The following is a 21,757-nucleotide window of genomic DNA, read 5'->3' as shown; positions in this document are numbered from 1 at the left end:
AGAAATATTATAAAAAAAGAATCAGACAAATCGGTCAAGCCGTTTTCATGTTATGTCGTGACAACGGAAAACGGGTTTCATTTTTATACATATAGACTAGTGGACCCCACAGACGTTGTCCTGCATGATATTTCAAGCTATTAGGATATTAAAGTATGAAAGTACCGACTGCAGCGCCACCTGCCGGGCTGATTTGTGACTCTAAACCATTCCCAGATCCCCTTGAACACACACACAACAAATTTCATCAAAATCGGTCCAGTCGTTTGAGAGAAGTTCAGTGACATACACACTCACAGAATAATTATATATATAATGATTATATCTTATTCTGCTTCATGATCATTTATTCATCTAATATCAAGGTGATCAGCCTCCTGTGCCTGACACACGCCGTTGTTTTGGGTCTAAGGCAAGCTGGTTTCCTTCACCGTTTGAGCGAACTTCATTGGTGCCTATTCTCTCAGGGATGAGAGCCGGACGCCGAAGCCAACACTGCTCAATAATATATTTCACTTTAAATTTCCAATACCAACTTACGAAGTAAAAGTATACTTTTAGACGTCCTTTAGACGCTTTACTGATTTCCTGTGTATGAATATAATATAATATTATTCCAGACAACCAGCAAAACTACATGAGTATGGGCGTGTGTAGAACGGAATCTCTGAACATACAATTGGAAGTGCCCCCGGGGCACAGCAGCGGACTACTAGTACACGAAGATAATGCTACGTTGGTAATATCACATGTTGCGCCACAATCACCGGCCTACAGGTTCGTTTTTAAGTAGATTCATACATTTTCTCTGTATTTATTTTAATTACAAAATTTATAATTAATTTATATTCAAATGGTGGAAGAATTTTGAGGTCCAGTACTTTTTGAACCAATTTGTTACAAACATACTTACATACAAATCTTTCCTCTTTATAATATTAGTATAGATAAACCCCTTTGCAATTACGTTAATCAATATTGTACTAGTATTCCAAAACTTACCTGATGATGATCAGCTAGTCAGTGTGGAAAAAGAATCGTCGTGGGATTTGAGTTTTGACATGTACTTTTTTTTTTTTTGTTATTTTGACACCACTGTTACGTAGTTTGACAGAAATCTCGATACTTATTAAGTATTATATGTATATATTATAAAAAAAAATAAAGGAATATTTGAATTTTGTGAATAAAAAAAATACGCGTAGATGTGTTTTTTTCTTTGCTTGTTTAATTGTTCAATGTTCTCGTATTTTTAAGCATGCATATTGTTTTAGAAGTTATTAATAAACAAAATTTTTGTTTAACCCCTTTGTTGTATACTGCACTGCACGATTCCATTTCTGGAAAACAGAGTGGAACTCCTTGTATCTTCTCTTGACAGTTCTCAATCAATCAAACATCAAGCGGAATTGTGCCCCAACGTCTGTCAAGTTTTGTATTAAAAAAAGTAGTTTGCGTAACTACCACGCCGGTTCTCTTTCCGAACAATCTATATCTTCTACTTTTATCAACTTGCAGAGAGAGACAATTCCAATGTAATTATATCATGGCACACAATTCGCCAAAATATGACAGAACCTTAAACATTTAGAACAATGAATAACTGAAATTTTTATAGATCGGGATGTCTTCAAGTCCGAGATCGAGTGATGTCAATAAACGGTCACGAGAATCTAACTCTTGATGTGGCAAACGAAATCCTCCAGCGAAGAAATGATTCGCATAACCCAAAATATCTGACCTTGAACGTGGAATTCAGTATGCCCAATACTATTGAGGCGTCTAGTGGGGTCTTTACTGTAAAGCTTGCGAAGACCACGGCAGGTCTTGGAGTTACGATCACAGGTAATCAAACCAAGTTCAAATGCCTTTGACAAGGTAAAAGCTGTGGAGGAACAGAGGTACAGTTCCTACACCCTAATGGAAGGATCCTCGACTAGTCTAGCCACTGCTTGGCCGGTCCAAAGGCCCCAATTCGCTATAGAGAAGTTTCGTTATAGGGAAGGACGAATTAATGTATGGGTATTGGGTTAAACCTAATAAATTTAACTCATTTTTACGTTATAAAGACTTGTTCGTTATAACGGACGACGTTATAAAGAGTTTACACTGTATATACATATCCAGAAATGCGAGTACCTTTATATCAAAAACTACTGAAATGATTTTGAATCTTTGACTTTTCACTAAATTATTATACCTTTGTAAACAACATTTTTAACAACAACATACATTGTAAACAAAGCATAATCACGATATAGCTTCTAAGAATTAAATATACAAACAACATTTACATAATTAAAACTATATCACAATATATCAATATCACTCAATATACAGTTCACACTAACAATGTCCTTTTCTTGTCAGTTAAAAAGGTATTATTTTTGTTAATACATTCTGTTATTTATGGTAGCTCATGTCTGAGCGTCGTGGTCAGCGAGGAAGGTCAGGTTTCTGTCCAGCTCTTATGACAGTGTACCATGACGACAATGAGTCTTCCACTTGATCGAACCAACTGTCTGTTGAACCACGATCAGTTTCTTGAAGTTCTCATCTCCTCTGCGCATTGTATAATGCCTTATAAAACCTTATTTAATAAACCTAATTTGTCATTTACTGTATTCTGAATAATAAACATGTTTACAGGTTGCAAACAGAAGCTATTAAGTAATGAGGAACCAATGGTGATATCAGATATCAAACCAGGTTCGGTGGCCCATCGAAGTGGCGCGTTGGCTCCGGGGGATCATCTTCTTGCTATAAATGGACAGCCTTTACATAATTTGTCACTGGTAATATATTTATCGAAATTACTGCCTTATGTTTAATATTTACATATTAATACGTCAAATTTGGCACAAACATTATTTTGCGGAGCGAATTTTGTATTGCTATTAATTGTCATGTGGTAGTTAAATAGAATAGAATTAATTATTCTGTTTATCAGACGAGAACATATATTTACTTTTGGTAAAAATTATTCTATTCATGATTCTATTAATGATCACTTGCGTGAAACATTATAATTAATATTAATTTGATAACGTAATATTATATTTTAATAATGTGATATTTTATCAATACAATTAATATAAGAATTGACTATAATGATTACTCATAATGTATATAACTTGTATGTAAAATTCGTTTTAAGACAAATTTGCCCCCCATTATGTGTGGCAGAATATGCGAACTTTCGATTGTACCCCCAAAACATTTTTATAAATTTTTTTTTATTTTTTATTTAATTTATACGAATTCAAAGAATTGAAAAAAATGCCTGGAAGAGTATTTAAAAGTTTTATTTCATGTAGGTTCTGCGTTTTTGTATCACTTTATTATTGTATTTGTATACTTATAATTATCAATATGTAGATGAACACACTAGCAGCTTAATAAGTTCATGCGCGTGTATTTGAGGATTTGGAGAAATTATCCAACCTGTTTTTAAAAGACTTCAAAGAGGGTGCACTAATTACACTTTCCGGAAGTCTATTCCATTCAGCCACTACTCGGTTTGGAAGAAAGATTTTTAGGGAATTTTTATTATATTATCTTCAAATGTGTTGATAATTTGGTTTAATATTCTCATATATAAATAGTATCTGCTTAGGGAGCGTTCAAGTATTACGTAACGTATTTATTTATGTACAAGGTCGGAAAGGTTTTTTTTTAAATAATAATAACGCGACTTAAACACTAACAAATGAATATTAGCGACTTTCCAGTACTTTACGCCATATAATTGTGACTTAGGTAAAATGGTCACTTTATCTTTACGAAATGTTTTAGTAGAGGGAGGCGGGTACAGTAAAAAACGAAAAAGCATTATTAAAATATTATATTTTTATATTATTATTTATCAGGACACAGCCTTCAACATCCTTCAAAACTCACCAGAAGATATAATAACATTAAAAATCCGCAAACGCGATTTGACCGACGACTGGGCGAACATACACAAGCAAAATGCAAAGCTCACTTTGCAAAGCTTTAGTAGTGTGGAAACAAAAGCTGTGATACATAGTGAAGAGGACTCTGGGCATACTGACAGCCCTAATAATAGCGGGAAGGACAGGCATGACGCGGTTTTTATGGTGGAAATCATAAGACCAGACAGTGGGCCGCTGGGATTAACAATAGCTGGAAGCGAGGATGTGACGCAGCCTATACTATTGAGTGGACTCATTGAAGGTACGTTTCACATATTTATTTATTTCGTAATCCTACAGCTAACTATTATACTATAGATATAGCCAAAGATGGAATACAGAATATATATTTAAAAATTAATTTGTACTATGTGTACATAATAATAAGCTATAAGGTATAAGGTTTTCTATATCATAATTATTAAGATTTCGAGACTAAAGTTTTGCGAATTGTAAATTTGAAGTATTTTCGCAGGGCAGGACAGGTAGTCCCTTCCTTTTGACTAGTTAACGGTACTTCATAATAATTTCTACATAACACTTACATTTTATAATTACAATATTGTTGTTGTATTGAATGTATACAGTTTTGAATAAATAGTGAAAATTTTGTTTATAAGAAAGTGGTTAAAGAAAGAGCCTCTGAAAGAGAAGAAGAGCTTTTATGTGGGTTTGAATTGTGTATGATATGGTGTGGTCGGCGTTTGTTTCCAAAAAAGTCGGCATATTGCCATTAAGTATAGTCTAACTGTTAGAAGTTTTGTTTGGCGAATCACGACTGGTAGGTTATATAAATGTGTTTTCATTAATGGCCATACTGTTAAATTTTGGCAAAATTAATGTAATTTTATAGAAAATTATTTATGTATTCACTGTCAATTACTCTCGAAATTTAAATATGAATATGAAGTGATTATTACATTGACAAGTAAATAACTACTATACAATACTTTATATTTTGTTGGGTAATCTGTTTTAGGTATAATAAGCAAGTAGAGTTTATATAGTGTTCAGCTAAATTTTGGGGGAATCAAGATGTCCAGAGGTTTTTTAAGGGGGTTTGTTCTTTGTTGTTGTTTTTATTAATCCTCGAACACAACCAACAAGCAATTTACCGTATTCAACGAACAGCGGTTCGAATCCCCGACGACCAATCCCTTTCCGAGTGGCTTGATCCTTTGGCGTTGCGTAGAGATGTGGGGTCACTTTGCATCTTCTGCATCTCATCATTATTGATTTATTGCACTACATAATATAAATATATGAGTGATTATTATTTATCACCTATGCTCTACTCGACAACGCAAATATTGATTATTTGAAAAAAATAGTACGGAATTCAAGGCTACATAAAAACCGAAGTGAAAAACTAAAATGATTTAAAAACTATATGTTTTCCTATCAATCCGCAATTTGATTGTAATAAAATTCATGTCAATAACACTTAGTTACTAAGAAATTTATGAAAATACAAACTTACCATATATATCATAATAGTCAAATATTGTCCAATTCAAGTCAAACCGATAACCTCCTTCCAAAATACAGATATTTTATAAAATTTCTAATAGAGCTTAATTATAGGTGGCCTGGCTGAAAAGTGCGGTAAACTGGCCATTGGAGATGAGCTGCTCAGCATAAACGGCGAGAGTGTCCTAAACAAACCTTTGTCGGAAGCGATCAAGTTGTTACAACAAAGTGGGCAAAGAATTCAGCTGCAAATGTGTAGGAAAGTCACTGGTGAGTGTAGTAATAGCGTTTTTAAGGCACTTTCTGCCGCGCAGCACTTTCCTTATGGAACCAGCTGCCAGTAGAGGTATTTCCAAATAGATACGACTTAGGGGTTTTAAAAAAAATTCTCTTCTTGAAGGCCAATGGTAGATATAGACATAACATTTATTACTAACAAAAACACACAAAATTACAATAATAATCTAAGAAAAATAATGAGAGATATAAAAAAAATCCCGTTTCGTTTCAAGTGTGTGTGTGTGTGTGTGTGCCCTGGCTCAGCATTATGCTGAGGAGCAGAATGTTCCACGGAGCTGGTCATTCTGCCAGAGACCACAGCAGCTACTTTTATGCCTCAGTCGCAAAAAAAAGAAAGAAAATGAATGTAATAATACTTAGTAGAAAATGAAAAAAAAATAATATTAGTAAAAGTTAGCAGTGTAAGTAATGAAGTCTTGAGTAAAGGTGTATACTAAATAAAATAAAATTAAAAGTTAAAAATAAGAATAATTGCGGTCATTTCTATTTCAATAATATACACATTCTCTCTCTACGTACATTGCGTCTCTATGCGTATTCTACAAAGCGTACTATGGGAGAGTGTTCTGAAGAGTTGTTTGGGTTGATCCCTCCTACCAGCCGTATGAAAATTCCATCAACACCATCTTGTTGGCTGGAAGTCTTCCGCGGTCCACTTCACAAGATTTTCTTTTGCGAACTAGCGAACTGGGGAATCGATTCCCGGTGGCGGTCTTCCCTGGGAGATGCGACCTTCAATTGTTTAAGGAAAGGAGTACACCCCTCCCTCGAAGGCCGGCAATTCACACACAAAAATTTTTGGGCGTCCCGTTTACGATAAACGAAAATCGCTATTCAAAGTGACCCACCGGCGCTGTCCTATAAATAAAATTCTGGGAATGCCAAGCATGATTGTTATTTGACGGTTTTTGTAATATATGTTTGAAATGATGACGATAAACACCGAATACCGAATTTATTTAAGGTTCATCATATGATTCCTGAGAAAAGTTTAAGTATTTTCATTGTTATACGCAATTTACTGAAGTACAGCGAATTGTGTTGAAAAGGTCGTAAAAGATATGCTAAAGTACCAGTCCACGCGTAATTCCACATAATATGATTTTCCTGGAATAGAAAATCCGACATAGGAATTTTATACAAAAAGTATTTACAATATTGCTCATTCATCGAAAAAGTATTTGCGGTATAATTTGTCTCATTCATATTCCAACTTTGTAACGTAATACCTGAAGCCGATTTTGGAATTCAATCAAAATTATAGTATTTTTTTAATGCTGTCATTCTTTTGTCTGTACAAAAATATATCTCTTTGGTATAACTGTTTACAACATTTTCGTAATTAAAAAACAGCTGCCCACTGAAGTATTTCCGAACCAATTCGACTTTTCAAGAAAAGAGCGTACCAATTCTTAAAAGGCCGACAACGCACTCGCGAGCCCTCTGGCATTGAGAGTGTCCATGGGCGGCGGTATCACTTAACATCAGGTGAGCCTCCTGCCCGTTTGACCCCGTTCTATAAAAAAAAACATATTTGCATTACGTTATATTATACTGTATTAATAGGTCATTTGGACTGCGGTGAGTCGAGTGCAAGGGATTCTAGCCATTCCACTTCTAGTCCAGGCCTCTCAAACGACAGTGCTGTTGAGTCCTGGGACCAGAACACTCCCGTCAGGACGAGTGGTAACTGTGGTAAGTATTTACGGTTCAAAGAGGAATTAACTTCTTCTTTTCAAAGTTTAAGACATTTACACATAGCCTTTACTGTTTCTGCCGCTTCCGGAAATATTGCCCTAAATTCTGCTTGCTGTAATATTTGAAATTTAAAAGGCCGTCAACGCACTCGCGAGCCCTCTGGCATTGAGAGTGTCCACGGGCGGCGGTATCGCTGAACATCAGATGAACCTCCTGCCCGTTTGCTCTCAGTTCAAAAAAATATCTTCGCCAGTGAGTGTTCTCAGTGGCAGTGACAGCGCGAGCTATTTACATACTCACGCTGCCCATCTGCTCACTTTACTGTCCAACCGACCTTCGTGATACTAGAAGCACGCTGGAGATTCACCCCTTCATCCCCAGTTGCGTCACTGCTCGATTTAGTTCTTCGTTTCTTATAAAAACAGCAAAGGAGTGGAACTCCTTGCCCCTTCTATAGCTAGACTGTTAAATATGGGTTCATTAGAGCGGTTAATAGGAATCTTCTGGACAGGCCTTCAATAGGCCACATCTTACTTGGGATTGTGGCCAAACTGTAAATAGGGATGCTTTTTGTATCACGTCGATTCTGAAGCCAAGGCGTATTTAATTGTCCTAGAAACCTTTGAGAATTACGCCGAATTTGAGAGCTGACAATCGCGTAATGTTTCCACAAATTCACCAATCTATTCAGTTATTCTGGGTTTATACCGTACTTGGAATAAAAGTACCTTGATTAAGTTGAAACCTATATTTTAAGTAATTTATTATAATTATATCATTATATTTATAACGAAAATAATTTTCATCACTTCCTAGTATTGAAATTTTTATTTATTTATTTAAATAGTGGTACACGTTATTTTATGTTATTTTTTTATTAATTATTTACTCACTTCTTGTACTTTACCCTCTGTAGGTATTTTTTGTTCTAATTTTTCCATAAAAGGGTTGCCTAGAAGAAATCGCTTGTTAGCGAGAGGGCCGCCTGTTGCTTAATAACTTATTAACTACTAAATACTTACTAACTTACTAAATACTTATAACTTAAACTATATTTTTATACTTAGAATATATAAAATAGATAAAATTATAGTCTGATAAAAGCTTATATTTATTGGTAATGTCTCACGTACCTTCATTTCTCATTTATCCAATTTTCAGGCAATTCCGAAGTAATAGAATACGCCGTACCAGACAAGTCCCGAATAATAGATAAACAGCCGTACTCACCGACAGACGAAGATAAACTTATGGCCTCGAACTTCAATTCGTTCATTCAAGACCTGCCCTTGCCGAATTATTCACTCAATAATTCACTCAAGACGTTCCACTACGAGAATACGTGCATTATTCCCGAGACTTTGAAGAAAACGAATACAAGAGAGGACGATGTTCAGCAAATTGAAATTTTAACTTCGAATATGAAGGATTGCCAACTTCACAACATGGAGAGGTCGTCATGCAAATGTGACTATGTTCAGATGGGTCCTTATAGTATAGTCTCCCCGAACAGGCGTAACTGGGATAACGACTTTAACGGTATATATACTGTGACTACGCCGCAGAAGTCGCCGTTGAAACCTATGGCGGGATCCAGCTTTCAATTTTCGAATAGTCCTATTTATGAGAACGATGTTCCAGGTATGTGTTCTCTGTTTTTTTTACATAATACTTTAAAAATGTGACGGTAATTAAGTGAGGGCCAGCGGTGAATCCCAAAAAAACACACAAAATGTATTTAAATTACTTGTATTAATTACTAGTACATTAATTGAGACTTAACTAAATATGACTATTTAATCGGCCCGATATGAGGTGCGCGACATATTATGGACTTATTACTAATTGAGAATTTGACCGATCCGATGTGAGGTATCCGATCAAAGCTATTGGTTCAGTTGTCCATTTCCTTTTATAACGGTGTTACGTCAGAGGTGTACACGTATTGGTTATGCGGGGCAAATGAGGGGGAGGGCAATGGATATGTAACACGGTGCTACACAAATTGGTCACAATTTCTCCGTCCACCGAAGTGTCAACATTAATTACAATAATGTTATATATAAAACTAGCAGACCGGCCAAGCTTTGCTGTGGCTAAAGTTTTTGTTATATTACATAGTAGAAAACTTTTCAAGGGAAACGGTATAAGAACACCAGTCATGGGGACCACCATGCTTTTTTGGTGGTTATGCCATTAAATTGTAGCTTATGTGAAACGTTGGTACTTTAAATACAGCGCCATCTGTTAGAATTGTGACTATCAAATAATAAACAAATATTTTGCAATAAAATAATATTGCGGGTATAAATTGAGATGTCAGCTATCCTATCTTTTAAGTTGGATCAAACTACACACTGTGTGCAAATTTAATTGATATCGGTTCGGTAGTTTAGGAGTCCATAGCGGACAAACAACGTGACACGTAATTTATATATATTAAGATAATAAATAAAATCTTAAAGAAGATAATAGACGAAGCATAATATTCCAAATAGATTATGTTTAGCTCGAAACAACATTTCTATGAAAAATCTATAAATTCAGGATTTCAATTTTAAAATATTATAGTAACGTAATGAAATATTCAAGCGAATGTCGCTAGAGATATACAATAAAAGTACAAACATTTATAAAGCTTTTCATAGAAATTTATTTACTATGCATAAACCAATAGACCAGTGCCGATAATTTTTGAAACCAAAAAAAATTACAGTAGGATGAAACCCATTAGAAAAGGAGGGGAATATGATCAAAATGAAAGGAAAAATAAATTACGGTCGATCTGAGGTCGGGAAGGGGTAGGGGGGGGAGTTCTAAGGGTAAAAAACGGTTTATCTCGATTTCCGGCAAAACTAAAAGTCCTATCGAAGAAAGTTAAATGGCAAAGTTGTAGGCAATAAAAAGATCTAAAACTTTTGTATTCACACATTTTTCACATAACCTCAAAATTTATGTGAAAAATTCAAAAAACCAAGTTTTTGGTTTTTTATTTTTATCTTTTACAAAAATTTATTTTTTTAAACGAAATTTGGTGAAAACTTACCTTATAATGTCCCAAATATACTGTAATTTATTTGATTAAAAATATTTATTTTTTCACCTTATTTTGAATTAATATCGAAAAAACACCCTAATTTTCAATCGAAAATTCTGACGTCAAAATTTCAGCTTTTTTCAAAAAGTTGATGTGCTTTCAGTGCGTTGAAATCTCTATTTTCCTATGGTAAAAAAATATATATATATTACCATAGTAAATCTTCTCAGAAAATGCAAAAAATCGTATGCAGTAACGCCCAGACCCGTCATCCCCTTCCCTACTTCTCTATGAATCTTCTTTAAATTATGATTAGATGCCTATTTATTACTATTTTAAGATAACTTATATATACCTGAGTGACCTAAAAAATCTTTTTAGGCTTTAGATGGGCTAAAATTTTCGTATTTCATAGAGAAGTAGCGAAGGGGATGACGGGTCTGGGCGTTACTGCATACGATTTTTTGCATTTTCTGAGAAGATTTACTATGGTAATATATATATATTTTTTACCATAGGAAAATAGAGATTTCAACGCACTGAAATCACATCAACTTTTTGAAAAAAGCTGAAATTTTGACGTCAGAATTTTCGATTGAAAATTAGGGTGTTTTTTCGATATTAATTCAAAATAAGGTGAAAAAATAAATATTTTTAATCAAATAAATTACAGTATATTTGGGACATAATAAGGTAAGTTTTCACCAAATTTCGTTTAAAAAAATAAATTTTTGTAAAAGATAAAAATAAAAAACCAAAAACTTGGTTTTTTGAATTTTTCACATAAATTTGAGGTTATGTGAAAAATGTGTGAATACAAAAGTTTTAGATCTTTTTATTGCCTACAACTTTGCCATTTAACTTTCTTCGATAGGACTTTTAGTTTTGCCGGAAATCGAGATAAACCGTTTTTTACCCTTAGAACTCCCCCCCCTACCCCTTCCCGACCTCAGATCGACCGTAATTTATTTTTCCTTTCATTTTGATCATATTCCCCTCCTTTTCTAATGGGTTTCATCCTACTGTAATTTTTTTCACTTTTTATTTATTTTAAAGGCTATCTGCACTGGTCTACAACAAAATATGGCAGCTTATAGAAATTGATATCAATGTCAAAGTACACAATATTGTTCGGCAAATATTGACCAATGAAGTAATTAAATATGGCAGGTCTCACAACTAGAATAATACGCGATATATTGGATATGAAATACGATACAATACCTAATTGTATCTTAATCACTCCCACGTAACTATGAAAATTATGTTGGCGTGAAATCATGTTTCGTAATTGACCTTATAATAATTGCCAATCGACAGAATAAATATTTAGTAATTTAATTCTTACGTGGAAACTAAATTTTCAAATCGGATAGGTTTTTATTTAGGTTCGTCATTCCTTGTCCTTAGTTGATGTTATATGATCACGACGCCCATGGACTCTCAATGCCAGTGGATTTGCGAGTGCGTTGCCGGCCTATTTAGATTAGGATTTTATTTAGGTTCGTCATTCCTTGTACCTAGTTGATGTTAAGTGCTCCCGCCGCCCATGGACAATCAATGCCAGAGGGCTCACGAGTGCGTATCTGGCCTTTTTTTAAATAGGTTATTATTTAGGTTCGTCATTCTTTGTACCTAGTTGATGTTAAGTGATCCCGCCGCCCATGGACACTCAATGCCAGAGGGCTCGCGAGTGCGTTGCTGGCTTTTTTATAATAGGTTTTTATTTAGGTTCGTCATTCCTTGTCCTAAGTTCATTTTAAGTGATCCCGCCGCCCTTGGACACTCAACGCCAGAGCGCTCGTGAGTGCGTTGCCGGCCTTTTTAGAATAGGTTTCTGTTTAGGTTTGTCATTCGTTAGGTGGACGCAGGGGTGTCCATTACCCTACTAAGTATATCGATATGTTTTAGTCACCTTAGTCTAATACGATTATTAAACATTCAAGGTCTCTACAGCAGCGATACGTTATCACCAGCTCGGGGTTCTGTTCATCACGTTATACTATATAAGGATGCTATATACGATGACTATGGGTTCTCCGTATCTGATGGTCTATATGAAAGGGGGGTCTACATCAATAGGATACGTAAAGGCGGACCAGCAGATATCGTTGGTCTGTTACGTCCGTATGACAGGATTTTACAGGTCAGTGGTCATTCATAGCGAGGATAATTTGTGCAGTTGGTTCATGAAATATTTATATATTCTAAAAAAATCGCTACAAATCGAATCTTGTGTCTCCAGGTTATAAGAAAATGCTTTCTATCTATCTATAGAAGGCAGCCATGACTAGAAAGTCATCCATTGCTCCAAGTTGCCATTTTTTTTCATTCAAAATTAATTTCTGAATGTGTTTAGTGTAGTTTGTAGTTTTATTCGTCAAATGAGGTCCCTGAGGCCGTAGGTTCGATCCCCGGCTTTGCAGCAATGGACTTTCATTCTATGTGCGCATTTAACACTCGCTCGAACGCTGAAGGAAAACATCGTGAGAAAACCGGCATACCATACCCAAAAAGTCGACGGCGTGTGTCAGGCACAGGAGGCTGATCACCTACTTGCCTATTAGATTGATAAATGACCATGAATCAGATACAGAAATATGAGACCCAGAACTAAAATACTTGTAGTCCCACTGGATTTTTTATTATTTAAGTATTATTACAACTTTTTTTATATGAAATGTCGTAATGGCCGCTTGTGTTCAGACTCGCTACTATGCAATAACATTTTAATACAAATACGCTTTTTTAATGTCATTAATAGAATAAATCTTCAATCATTAATGCGTTGAATTTGTTGCTTTATTTTTCCATATCTCGTCAGCCGTTATTAATTATATCAATCGCTTTTTCATGACCTGAATTATATTTTATTAACGGTGAAAACAATCTTTGCCCGTATCGGAAATGAATACTGCAAAAAGCCTATTTAAAACATTAAATGCAATATTTTTTAATGGTTAAGTATGTAGTTGTTAAAAGTATAGTTTTATTGAAGAAATATATAGATAAAAGATGAAAACATAGTTTTGCAGTCAGCGAATTATGGGGTTTGATTACTTAAAATATGTCTGGGCCTTTTCTATCTGTTTCATGATAATTTGTCAATCTAATAGGCAAGTAGGTAAACAACCTCCTGTGCCTGACATACGCCGTTGACTTTTTGGGTCTAAGGCAAGTCGGTTTAGTCACGATGTTTTTCTTCATCGTTCGAGCGAATGTTAAATGCGCTCATAGAAAGTCCATTGGTGCACAGCCGGGGATCAAACCTTTTTTTTCAGTGTTTACGATATAACTGATAATATTTTCAATTGTAAAAAAGGATAGAAATCAGAGATCGTCGAGTTTTAATAACTGAACTTCAGGTAAATTTTTCGTACCGCTTCAACAACGGTGTTCGCTTAACTCCAATCCATACCCTTTGTCATAGGGAGTCGTTATGAAATATCAAAAAATACCTGACGCCCAAAACTCTACTACTATAGTGTATATAAAAGTGTTCTTTATCTATTCTGTTATAAACGTTCGAAGTGTTTGTGTCACAGGTTGATGAAATTAGCAAACCAATCACGATAGTTGACGTTCTAGTTATGAGGGTACTTCGTAAGGCTGAAGTGCGAGCAATATTGCTTCCTTTTAATTATCTCTGATATGAAAATTATATTTCTGTTTACAAGCTAAAAACTTAATTATATAGCCCCAGAAATACGTTATAAGATATAAATCAGTGTTATATGACTGGTTTCATTTTCAATAGAGCAGTGTTACAATATAGTCGTAGGTTCGATACCCGGCTGTGCACCTATGGACTGTGGATATGCGAATTTAACATTCAGTCGAACGGTGAAGGAAAATATCGTGAGGAAACCGGCTTGTCTTAGACCCAAAAAGTCGTCGGCGTCAAGCACAGGAGGCTGGTCACCTACTTGCCTATTAGACTCACAAATGATCATGAAAAGATACAGAAAACTTAGGCCCAGATTGGTTTGTTGGAGATTTTATAACCACAACTAGTTATAGGGGCGCAAAGAATCAGTTTAATCATAATATAAAAATTACAAGCAAAAGTTTTTCATGATTTTACGCAATGTGACATATGAAAAAATTCCTTTTTTTTTAATTATTATTTTTTAACAGGTGAATGGTACACGTACGGTGGATTATGACTGCTGCTTGACCGTGCCTTTGATTGCCTCTGCGGGTGACCGATTAGAAATTGTCGTGCAACGGCTAGCAACTTCACGGGTAAGATTTTTTTTAATTACTCATTTACATGCCGGGTTGAGCTGATTGCTTAAGTATGCTTTTAACCAAGAAGTCGTGCATCAAGTTCTAGGCAATAATAAAAACTGACTAAAGCACACACACACATATTATATATATAAGAAATACAAACACAATCACTTAAGTCAAAAATAGGCCTAACTCAGCTTTAAGTTGCTGTCATTAGCAACACTGATTTTCAGTGAAACCATACTAACTTGGAGTGACAGCTATTTACTGAACAAAACAAAAATTAAAATAAAATTATGTTAAAACAGATAGACCGAACCGATATGTCCTGGACTCAAAAATCTATGTGTCAGGCACAGAAGGTTGATGAACTACTTGCCTGTTCTCTTTTTTTAGTCAGCAGCTCATGTCTGACAATCTTTTTCCACCGGGTTCTGTCCAGCTCATCTCTTATGACAGTTTTGAGGACGATGAGTCTTTCACTTGATCCGTCCATTTCGTATTACCAACCACGATTAGTTTCTCCAAGCGCTCATCGTTTTATATGGCCGAAGTAAGGTACAATTAACTGTTGGAAAATGTCGGTCAGACAGTTGGGTCAGGATCGATGTATGCCCTCAGCATCACATCTCAAAGGCTTGGCCGTTTTCGAGCCAAGATAGTAGTCCAGGTTTCTACTCCTCACAGGAAGATAGGACCTTGAACATAAATACACAACATAAGAAGACCAAGGGTTGTGTAGTTATTTTTTCTCAATGGCGCAAAATATTACACAAAGAGTAATTGTTACATACAATGATTTGTGCAATTATGGTGAATCAATAAACAGATTGGATACTGTACAACGTATGTTGATTGAATATTACGTGACATCATTATAGGTACCATAAAATACGGCAATTTCAAATTGCTATGGATTTATCAGCGTTGTAATATTTTACAGGCATCCGGTTTTTATTTAATTTACAACGATTTAAACGAAAAATGTTTAACGGATCTGGAAAAATGTTTGTACAAAGAAGACATAGTTTCTAAACCTTTCTGTATACTTGAACAGAACTTGCTGTTTCACCTTAAACAAACTCAACACAACTGTACATTTATTCACACAAAACTTATAAAATTATTCGCTTTTAACTATGAGGATAAGCGCTACGTTGTATCACAAAACGTTTTAACATACGAAAATGATAGATAATACATATTCCAAATTCTGAATATAAGGGATAGAAATACTAAGACTAGAAAGTTGGATTGTTCTAATTTTTAAATCGTAGCAGCCAGTTCAATAATTCAGAAGTCATAACAATACAATCCATAAATATGTTTTTTGATATTTTCGTTTAGCTAAATTAAATATGCGTAAAGAAATCCTGTCTCTACAGTATTAGGTTAAATAACATGCGGCCAACGGATTGATTTGAACAACCTCTTTTTATAGTACTCAATTTGTTCTAGTAAGCTGTTTTTATATCTCAATTCGATGAAACGTTAGATATGGCGTTAGTTACCGTTGGACGAATCACAATCGCACACAAAGTTTTGCCTGCTTCTTTTGTTTATACTTACACCCCCTGTTTAGAATATCCAGTATCAATGTGAATTTATTAAAATTCATCATTTCGGGTCCTTTGCAGTCACGTCGACTGACATGATGATAATAATAATAAAGCCACTTTAATTCCATACTATAAAAATTACAATTCAGATTGCTGTTAGTTTGGATATTATACACTATGTTTACGTTAGAATGACTGAATCAAAAAGGTTTTCGCTAGTTTTCTTTAAAAACAATAATTGACCTATCCGCTGCATTGCTTAAGTAAGTAATACTTCGAGCCTATTTTAGTATAGTAGTTTTATTCTAGGAGTACATTGTCTTCACATATATTTGCTTATCTAATACATACAAAATATTGTAAAACATATTTTAATACAGTAACTGTGGATTTTCTTGCCCATTCTTCTCCACACGAAACTACCTTTTGGAAGGGGAAACTAGAATCATCTTTATATTTTATTTGACGTTCAAAAATGCCATTTTAGGTGGTCTTATTGAAATGATTAAACTTGACTTGACTTGACTAAAGCTCTTTATAGTCTAGTCGACAAGTGGAAAATGGAACAAAATAGAGATACTACTCTTAAAATTATGTGCGATAGCTCATTGGATCCGGAATGACGTCTAGAAAAATGTGCTAAAAGCGTGTATTAGCACATAAAAAATTGCAAAAGTTATAGACCATTAAAGATGATAAAATAATGGCATTTAGTTTTTTGCCAATATTTAATAAACTATTAATATTTAAGAAATTTCAAATAAAGATTCTGAAAGAGGAGGAAATTTCTAATAAAAAACTCCTGACTCCCAGAACTCTATCTCCATTATTTATAATGTTAATTTAACGCTGAAAATAGGTCTGCGGTTGACATTTTTAGGATTCGCGCGTGGCGTCAAAAGCGACTACGGCACATTAATTAATTTATTTAAGGTATTGAATATTTTTTTTTAAATTTGAAAAAATTATGGTGTGTTCTGAACACTATAATTAATTTATTCCCGTTGAAAATTTTACTTAAAGTTAATTTTTCAACAAGTTAAATAATTGTTAACTAACGAAATTTTCTCGAACGACCGTCTTAATTGTAAGTGAAAAAAAATGTTTAAATAATGGTCGTAAAAATATTTCGCTTCGTAGAGCCTTTCTTACATACATACTTAACAAGATCGTGCCATAAAAGTTAAAAAAATATTTATACTTTGTTTATAACAATTTTTTTACTTAAACAAAAACTTAAAAATCCATGTAATGATGTTAAAAAATTTTTTTTTTTTCTAAATCATCATATAATCGTTTTTTTATTAATACAAGATATTTATTGATTTGCAAAAAAAAAAATCCCGCCATTTGTTGATAAATTTTTCTTAAACAAATTGATTAAATCAATATTTTTAAAAAAAAAATTAACACAACTTTATTACATTAAAAATTTTATGATTTAAAAAAAAAAAATTTTTCCTTAATAACAATTTTTAATTGTTTATAATCGTTTTTTTTAATTTTCTATTGTTTAAATAATTAGTTAAGAAATTTTTTTTTTCCTAAAAATCATATTTGACAGTCTTCTATAAAGTAACAGAAAAAAATTTTTTTTTAATCAACAATTCTATTGTTTATTAACTTACCAATTTGTTATAAACAAATATTCAACTTTTGTTTATTTTTTTTCTAAAACTTCTAAAATTAACAAAAACAACCATATATAACAAAGTATAGAAAAAAAAATTTTGTAAATTTTTTGATTATCATGAATATTACTTTTATTTAAAATTAAAAAATTTTTTTTCTACTTATAGAAGTTACTTTATAGAAGACTGTCAAATATGATTTTTAGGAAAAAAAAAAATTCTTAACTAATTATTTAAACAATAGAAAATTAAAAAATCGATTATAAACAATTAAAAATTGTTATTAAGGAAAAAAATTTTTTTTTAAATCATAAAATTTTTAATGTAATAAAGTTGTGTTAAATTTTTTAAAAAAAATATTGATTTAATCAATTTGTTTAAAAAAAATTTATCAACAAATGGCGGGAATTTTTTTTTTGCAAATCAATAAATATCTTGTATTAATAAAAAAACGATTATATGATGATTTAGAAAAAAAAATTTTTTTTAACATCATTACATGGATTTTTAAGTTTTTGTTTAAGTAAAAAAATTGTTATAAACAAAGTATAAATATTTTTTTAACTTTTATGGCACGATCTTGTTAAGTATGTATGTAAGAAAGGCTCTACGAAGCGAAATATTTTTACGACCATTATTTAAACATTTTTTTTCACTTACAATTAAGACGGTCGTTCGAGAAAATTTCGTTAGTTAACAATTATTTAACTTGTTGAAAAATTAACTTTAAGTAAAATTTTCAACGGGAATAAATTAATTATAGTGTTCAGAACACACCATAATTTTTTCAAATTTAAAAAAAAATATTCAATACCTTAAATAAATTAATTAATGTGCCGTAGTCGCTTTTGACGCCACGCGCGAATCCTAAAAATGTCAACCGCAGACCTATTTTCAGCGTTAAATTAACATTATAAATAATGGAGATAGAGTTCTGGGAGTCAGGAGTTTTTTATTAGAAATTTCCTCCTCTTTCAGAATCTTTATTTGAAATTTCTTAAATATTAATAGTTTATTAAATATTGGCAAAAAACTAAATGCCATTATTTTTTCATCTTTAATGGTCTATAACTTTTGCAATTTTTTATGTGCTAATACACGCTTTTAGCACATTTTTCTAGACGTCATTCCGGATCCAATGAGCTATCGCACATAATTTTAAGAGTAGTATCTCTATTTTGTTCCATTTTCAACTTGTCGACTAGACTATTATACCTGACATTAACCATTCGATTAGAATGTACTTAAATAATCTAATTCATTTATCACTAGGTCCTTGGAGGTAGAGATTTAGATATTCTTTATTAAAGTTTTTTTCAACAGCCTTGGATTTTTTTTCTTCTTTTGTGAAAATACTGTTCTTACTGTTCGCATCTCTGGGCGGCAGCTCCCCAGTACCAGCTCCTTCCGCTTGTCCGTATCCAACGAAGACCGATTCGATTCGTCAACGACCTGCCACTTTTCGTGCGACTTGATACCATGGCGTAGCGTATGGTGTGGGCATCTTCTACCGCATTTACCATGGAGAGTGTTCAGGGGAGTTGTTCGGTTACTAGCTGAGTTTCAATATCGGATGTCAAGGCAGGATACAAAATATCACCTCGACGTCCGTCGTTCCACAACTGAGCGATTTTTAAGGCAGTTTTTGTCGTGCACCACGCTCAATTATTTGAGTAAACGTAGCATATCCAACAGAATAAACTAACATAAGAAAATACCCTTTTGTTTTTGGATGATATAGCATTGTATATGCAAAACCGGCTTGTGTTATTAGTTGGAAAATATTTAATATCGTCTCAAAGAGAAACCTTTTTACGAACGATTGCCTAACGTATTTCGAAAAGCAATTATTGGGACGTTATCGTTTTGATCTTAGTCATTTCGATTGCGGATATTAATTTTTTATTCTCTGATTTTTATGTAAAGAAATTATTATTCATTTTTTAGCTTATTTCGGGAACCGATTTGAAGTTTACATGGAGCAGTGTTGGCCTAGTGGCATCAGCGTGCGACTCTCACCCCTGAGGTGGTAGCTTCGAGCCCCGGCTGTGCACTCATGGACTTTCTTTCTATGTGCATTTAACATGCGCTCGAACGGTGGAGGAAACTGACAAGCCTTAGACCCAAAAAGTCGACGGCGTGTGTCAGGCACTGGAAGCTGATAACCTGCTTGCCTATTAGATTTAAAAAATTTCATGAAACAGATTCAGAAATCTGAGGCCCAGACCTAAAGAAGTTGTAGGCTGACATATTTTATATATTGAAACTCTCTTTACATTACAAATAAAAAGTCAAAATCAAATCTTTATTGCATACTTTACATGTGACATGTTATAATTTACGTTCACATAAGTTACAAAAGTAAAAAGTGCACATAAATCATGATAATTTAATTTAAGATCAGTCTCACGTCAGTTAGTAGTTAGTACGAAAGTTAGGGATACGATGTGGACAGGTAATGTTTGTACAGAAGAAATTTAAAGGAAGATAGAGAATAGACATAACATTTATTACACACGAAAATACACACACATAAACACACAAATAACAATACTTAAAGAAAACATAAAATAAAATAAGACATCACAAACAATAAAAATTAAAAATTAAAATTAGGAAATTTTCTTTTGCCATTCGGTTCGCTTCCAGTGTGCAATGTGTGTGTACTGTGGATGTAATTGGCCCTGGCTGAGCATTATGCTGAGGAGAAAAAGTTCCACAGCGCTGGTCATTCTGCCAGAGACCACAGCAGTGAGAAGGAGCTAAACGAATAGGGACGGGAAGTGAATTCCATAGCCTAACTGCATTATTTTGTTACAGGATTTAAGAAACATTCGCCTAGATGACAGTTCGAGCCCCAGTGAAAGTCCCAGCAGCATTGTGACTAAGACTATTTAGTGCATAACCCGTTTCTAGTGCAGGAACACTAAAATCTAAGGAATAGTTTGTATAATGGTTGCCATGGCAACATGAACGGCAGTCAGTGCTTGTTTGCCGTTCGGAGAGTGAAATCATTTTCAGCTGTGAAAATATAACTTTACAAAAAGTTTTGGGTGTCTAATTGTTGGAAAATTGTCATAAAAAGCCTCACTGGCGTATTCCAATAGTGATTTAATTCAAATCCCGCTTAAATCTTTCTTAATGTCTTTGGTTAGATTAAGAATGTTGTAGGTATTACAAGATTGACAAAAAATACGAACATTATTGGAATGTATAAATAAAAGTAAAATTACGTCTAAATCTTCTTATGACATATTAATGTTCTATAGATATGAACAATAATTGTATAAATAATTAAGCGCTCAAATATAGCTGTGTATATTGTGCAGTATTGAGCTTATGTGGTGGTTATAGTATATAAGATTAATGTATAGAATTAAATATTAATATTGTATTAGAAAATTGCAAAATGTCTTAAATCTGTTGGATAACAATTACACTCCTGAAATCTTTAAATTATGTTTAAATATACATATTAAACATAATTTAAAGATTATTATTACTTCGTTACATTAAAGTAAAAACAAAAAACATAAATTATTAGGGATGGAACAGGTACCCTTATCGCTAACAAGCGATATCTTTCAGGCAACCCTAGTAAAGAAAAAACTAAAAAAAATATGCTTAGGGTAAAGGGTAAAAAATAGTCTTTATATGACCCACGTGAGTAATTGAATTCGATTTTGGGTAAAACAATTATCTCAGCTACCCTGAATCGTAGATAACATAGACGCAGAAATGTGATATTCCAATGTCTGCCTTCTTGTGATTGTCAGGCTTGGTTAGGTCTGACGAGGCGGACGTGCGGCAGCTTAGACCTTATGTAATGAGTGTAGGGTTATACAAATTCGAAAATAAATTGCTTTCTAGCCGTGTTAGCCTAGTAAATTTCAT

At 33.5% G+C, this 21,757-nt stretch overlaps 1 protein-coding gene across 2 annotated transcripts in view; it reads left to right on the top strand.

Annotated features, from left to right (window-relative positions):
- LOC125056607 (glutamate receptor-interacting protein 2) overlaps window positions 1-21,360 on the top strand; it is a 202,522-nt gene extending 181,162 nt beyond the window's left edge. For both annotated transcript variants that reach the window (XM_047659793.1, XM_047659794.1), the window contains 10 exons: window positions 621-777; window positions 1,619-1,845; window positions 2,650-2,795; window positions 3,870-4,197; window positions 5,520-5,675; window positions 7,272-7,400; window positions 8,565-9,044; window positions 12,387-12,586; window positions 14,578-14,685; window positions 20,684-21,360. In XM_047659793.1, the coding sequence (XP_047515749.1) occupies window positions 621-777; window positions 1,619-1,845; window positions 2,650-2,795; window positions 3,870-4,197; window positions 5,520-5,675; window positions 7,272-7,400; window positions 8,565-9,044; window positions 12,387-12,586; window positions 14,578-14,685; window positions 20,684-20,761 (2,009 nt within the window). In that variant the 3' untranslated portion in view covers window positions 20,762-21,360. The remainder of the gene's footprint in view (window positions 1-620; window positions 778-1,618; window positions 1,846-2,649; window positions 2,796-3,869; window positions 4,198-5,519; window positions 5,676-7,271; window positions 7,401-8,564; window positions 9,045-12,386; window positions 12,587-14,577; window positions 14,686-20,683) is intronic.
- The last annotated feature ends 397 nt before the right edge of the window (window positions 21,361-21,757 follow it).

Source organism: Pieris napi, chromosome 15 (genome assembly GCF_905475465.1).
Source record: "Pieris napi chromosome 15, ilPieNapi1.2, whole genome shotgun sequence".
Lineage (NCBI taxonomy): Eukaryota > Metazoa > Arthropoda > Insecta > Lepidoptera > Pieridae > Pieris > Pieris napi.
Note: the sequence above shows the minus strand (reverse complement) of the source record. Positions and strands in the feature narration are given on the sequence as shown.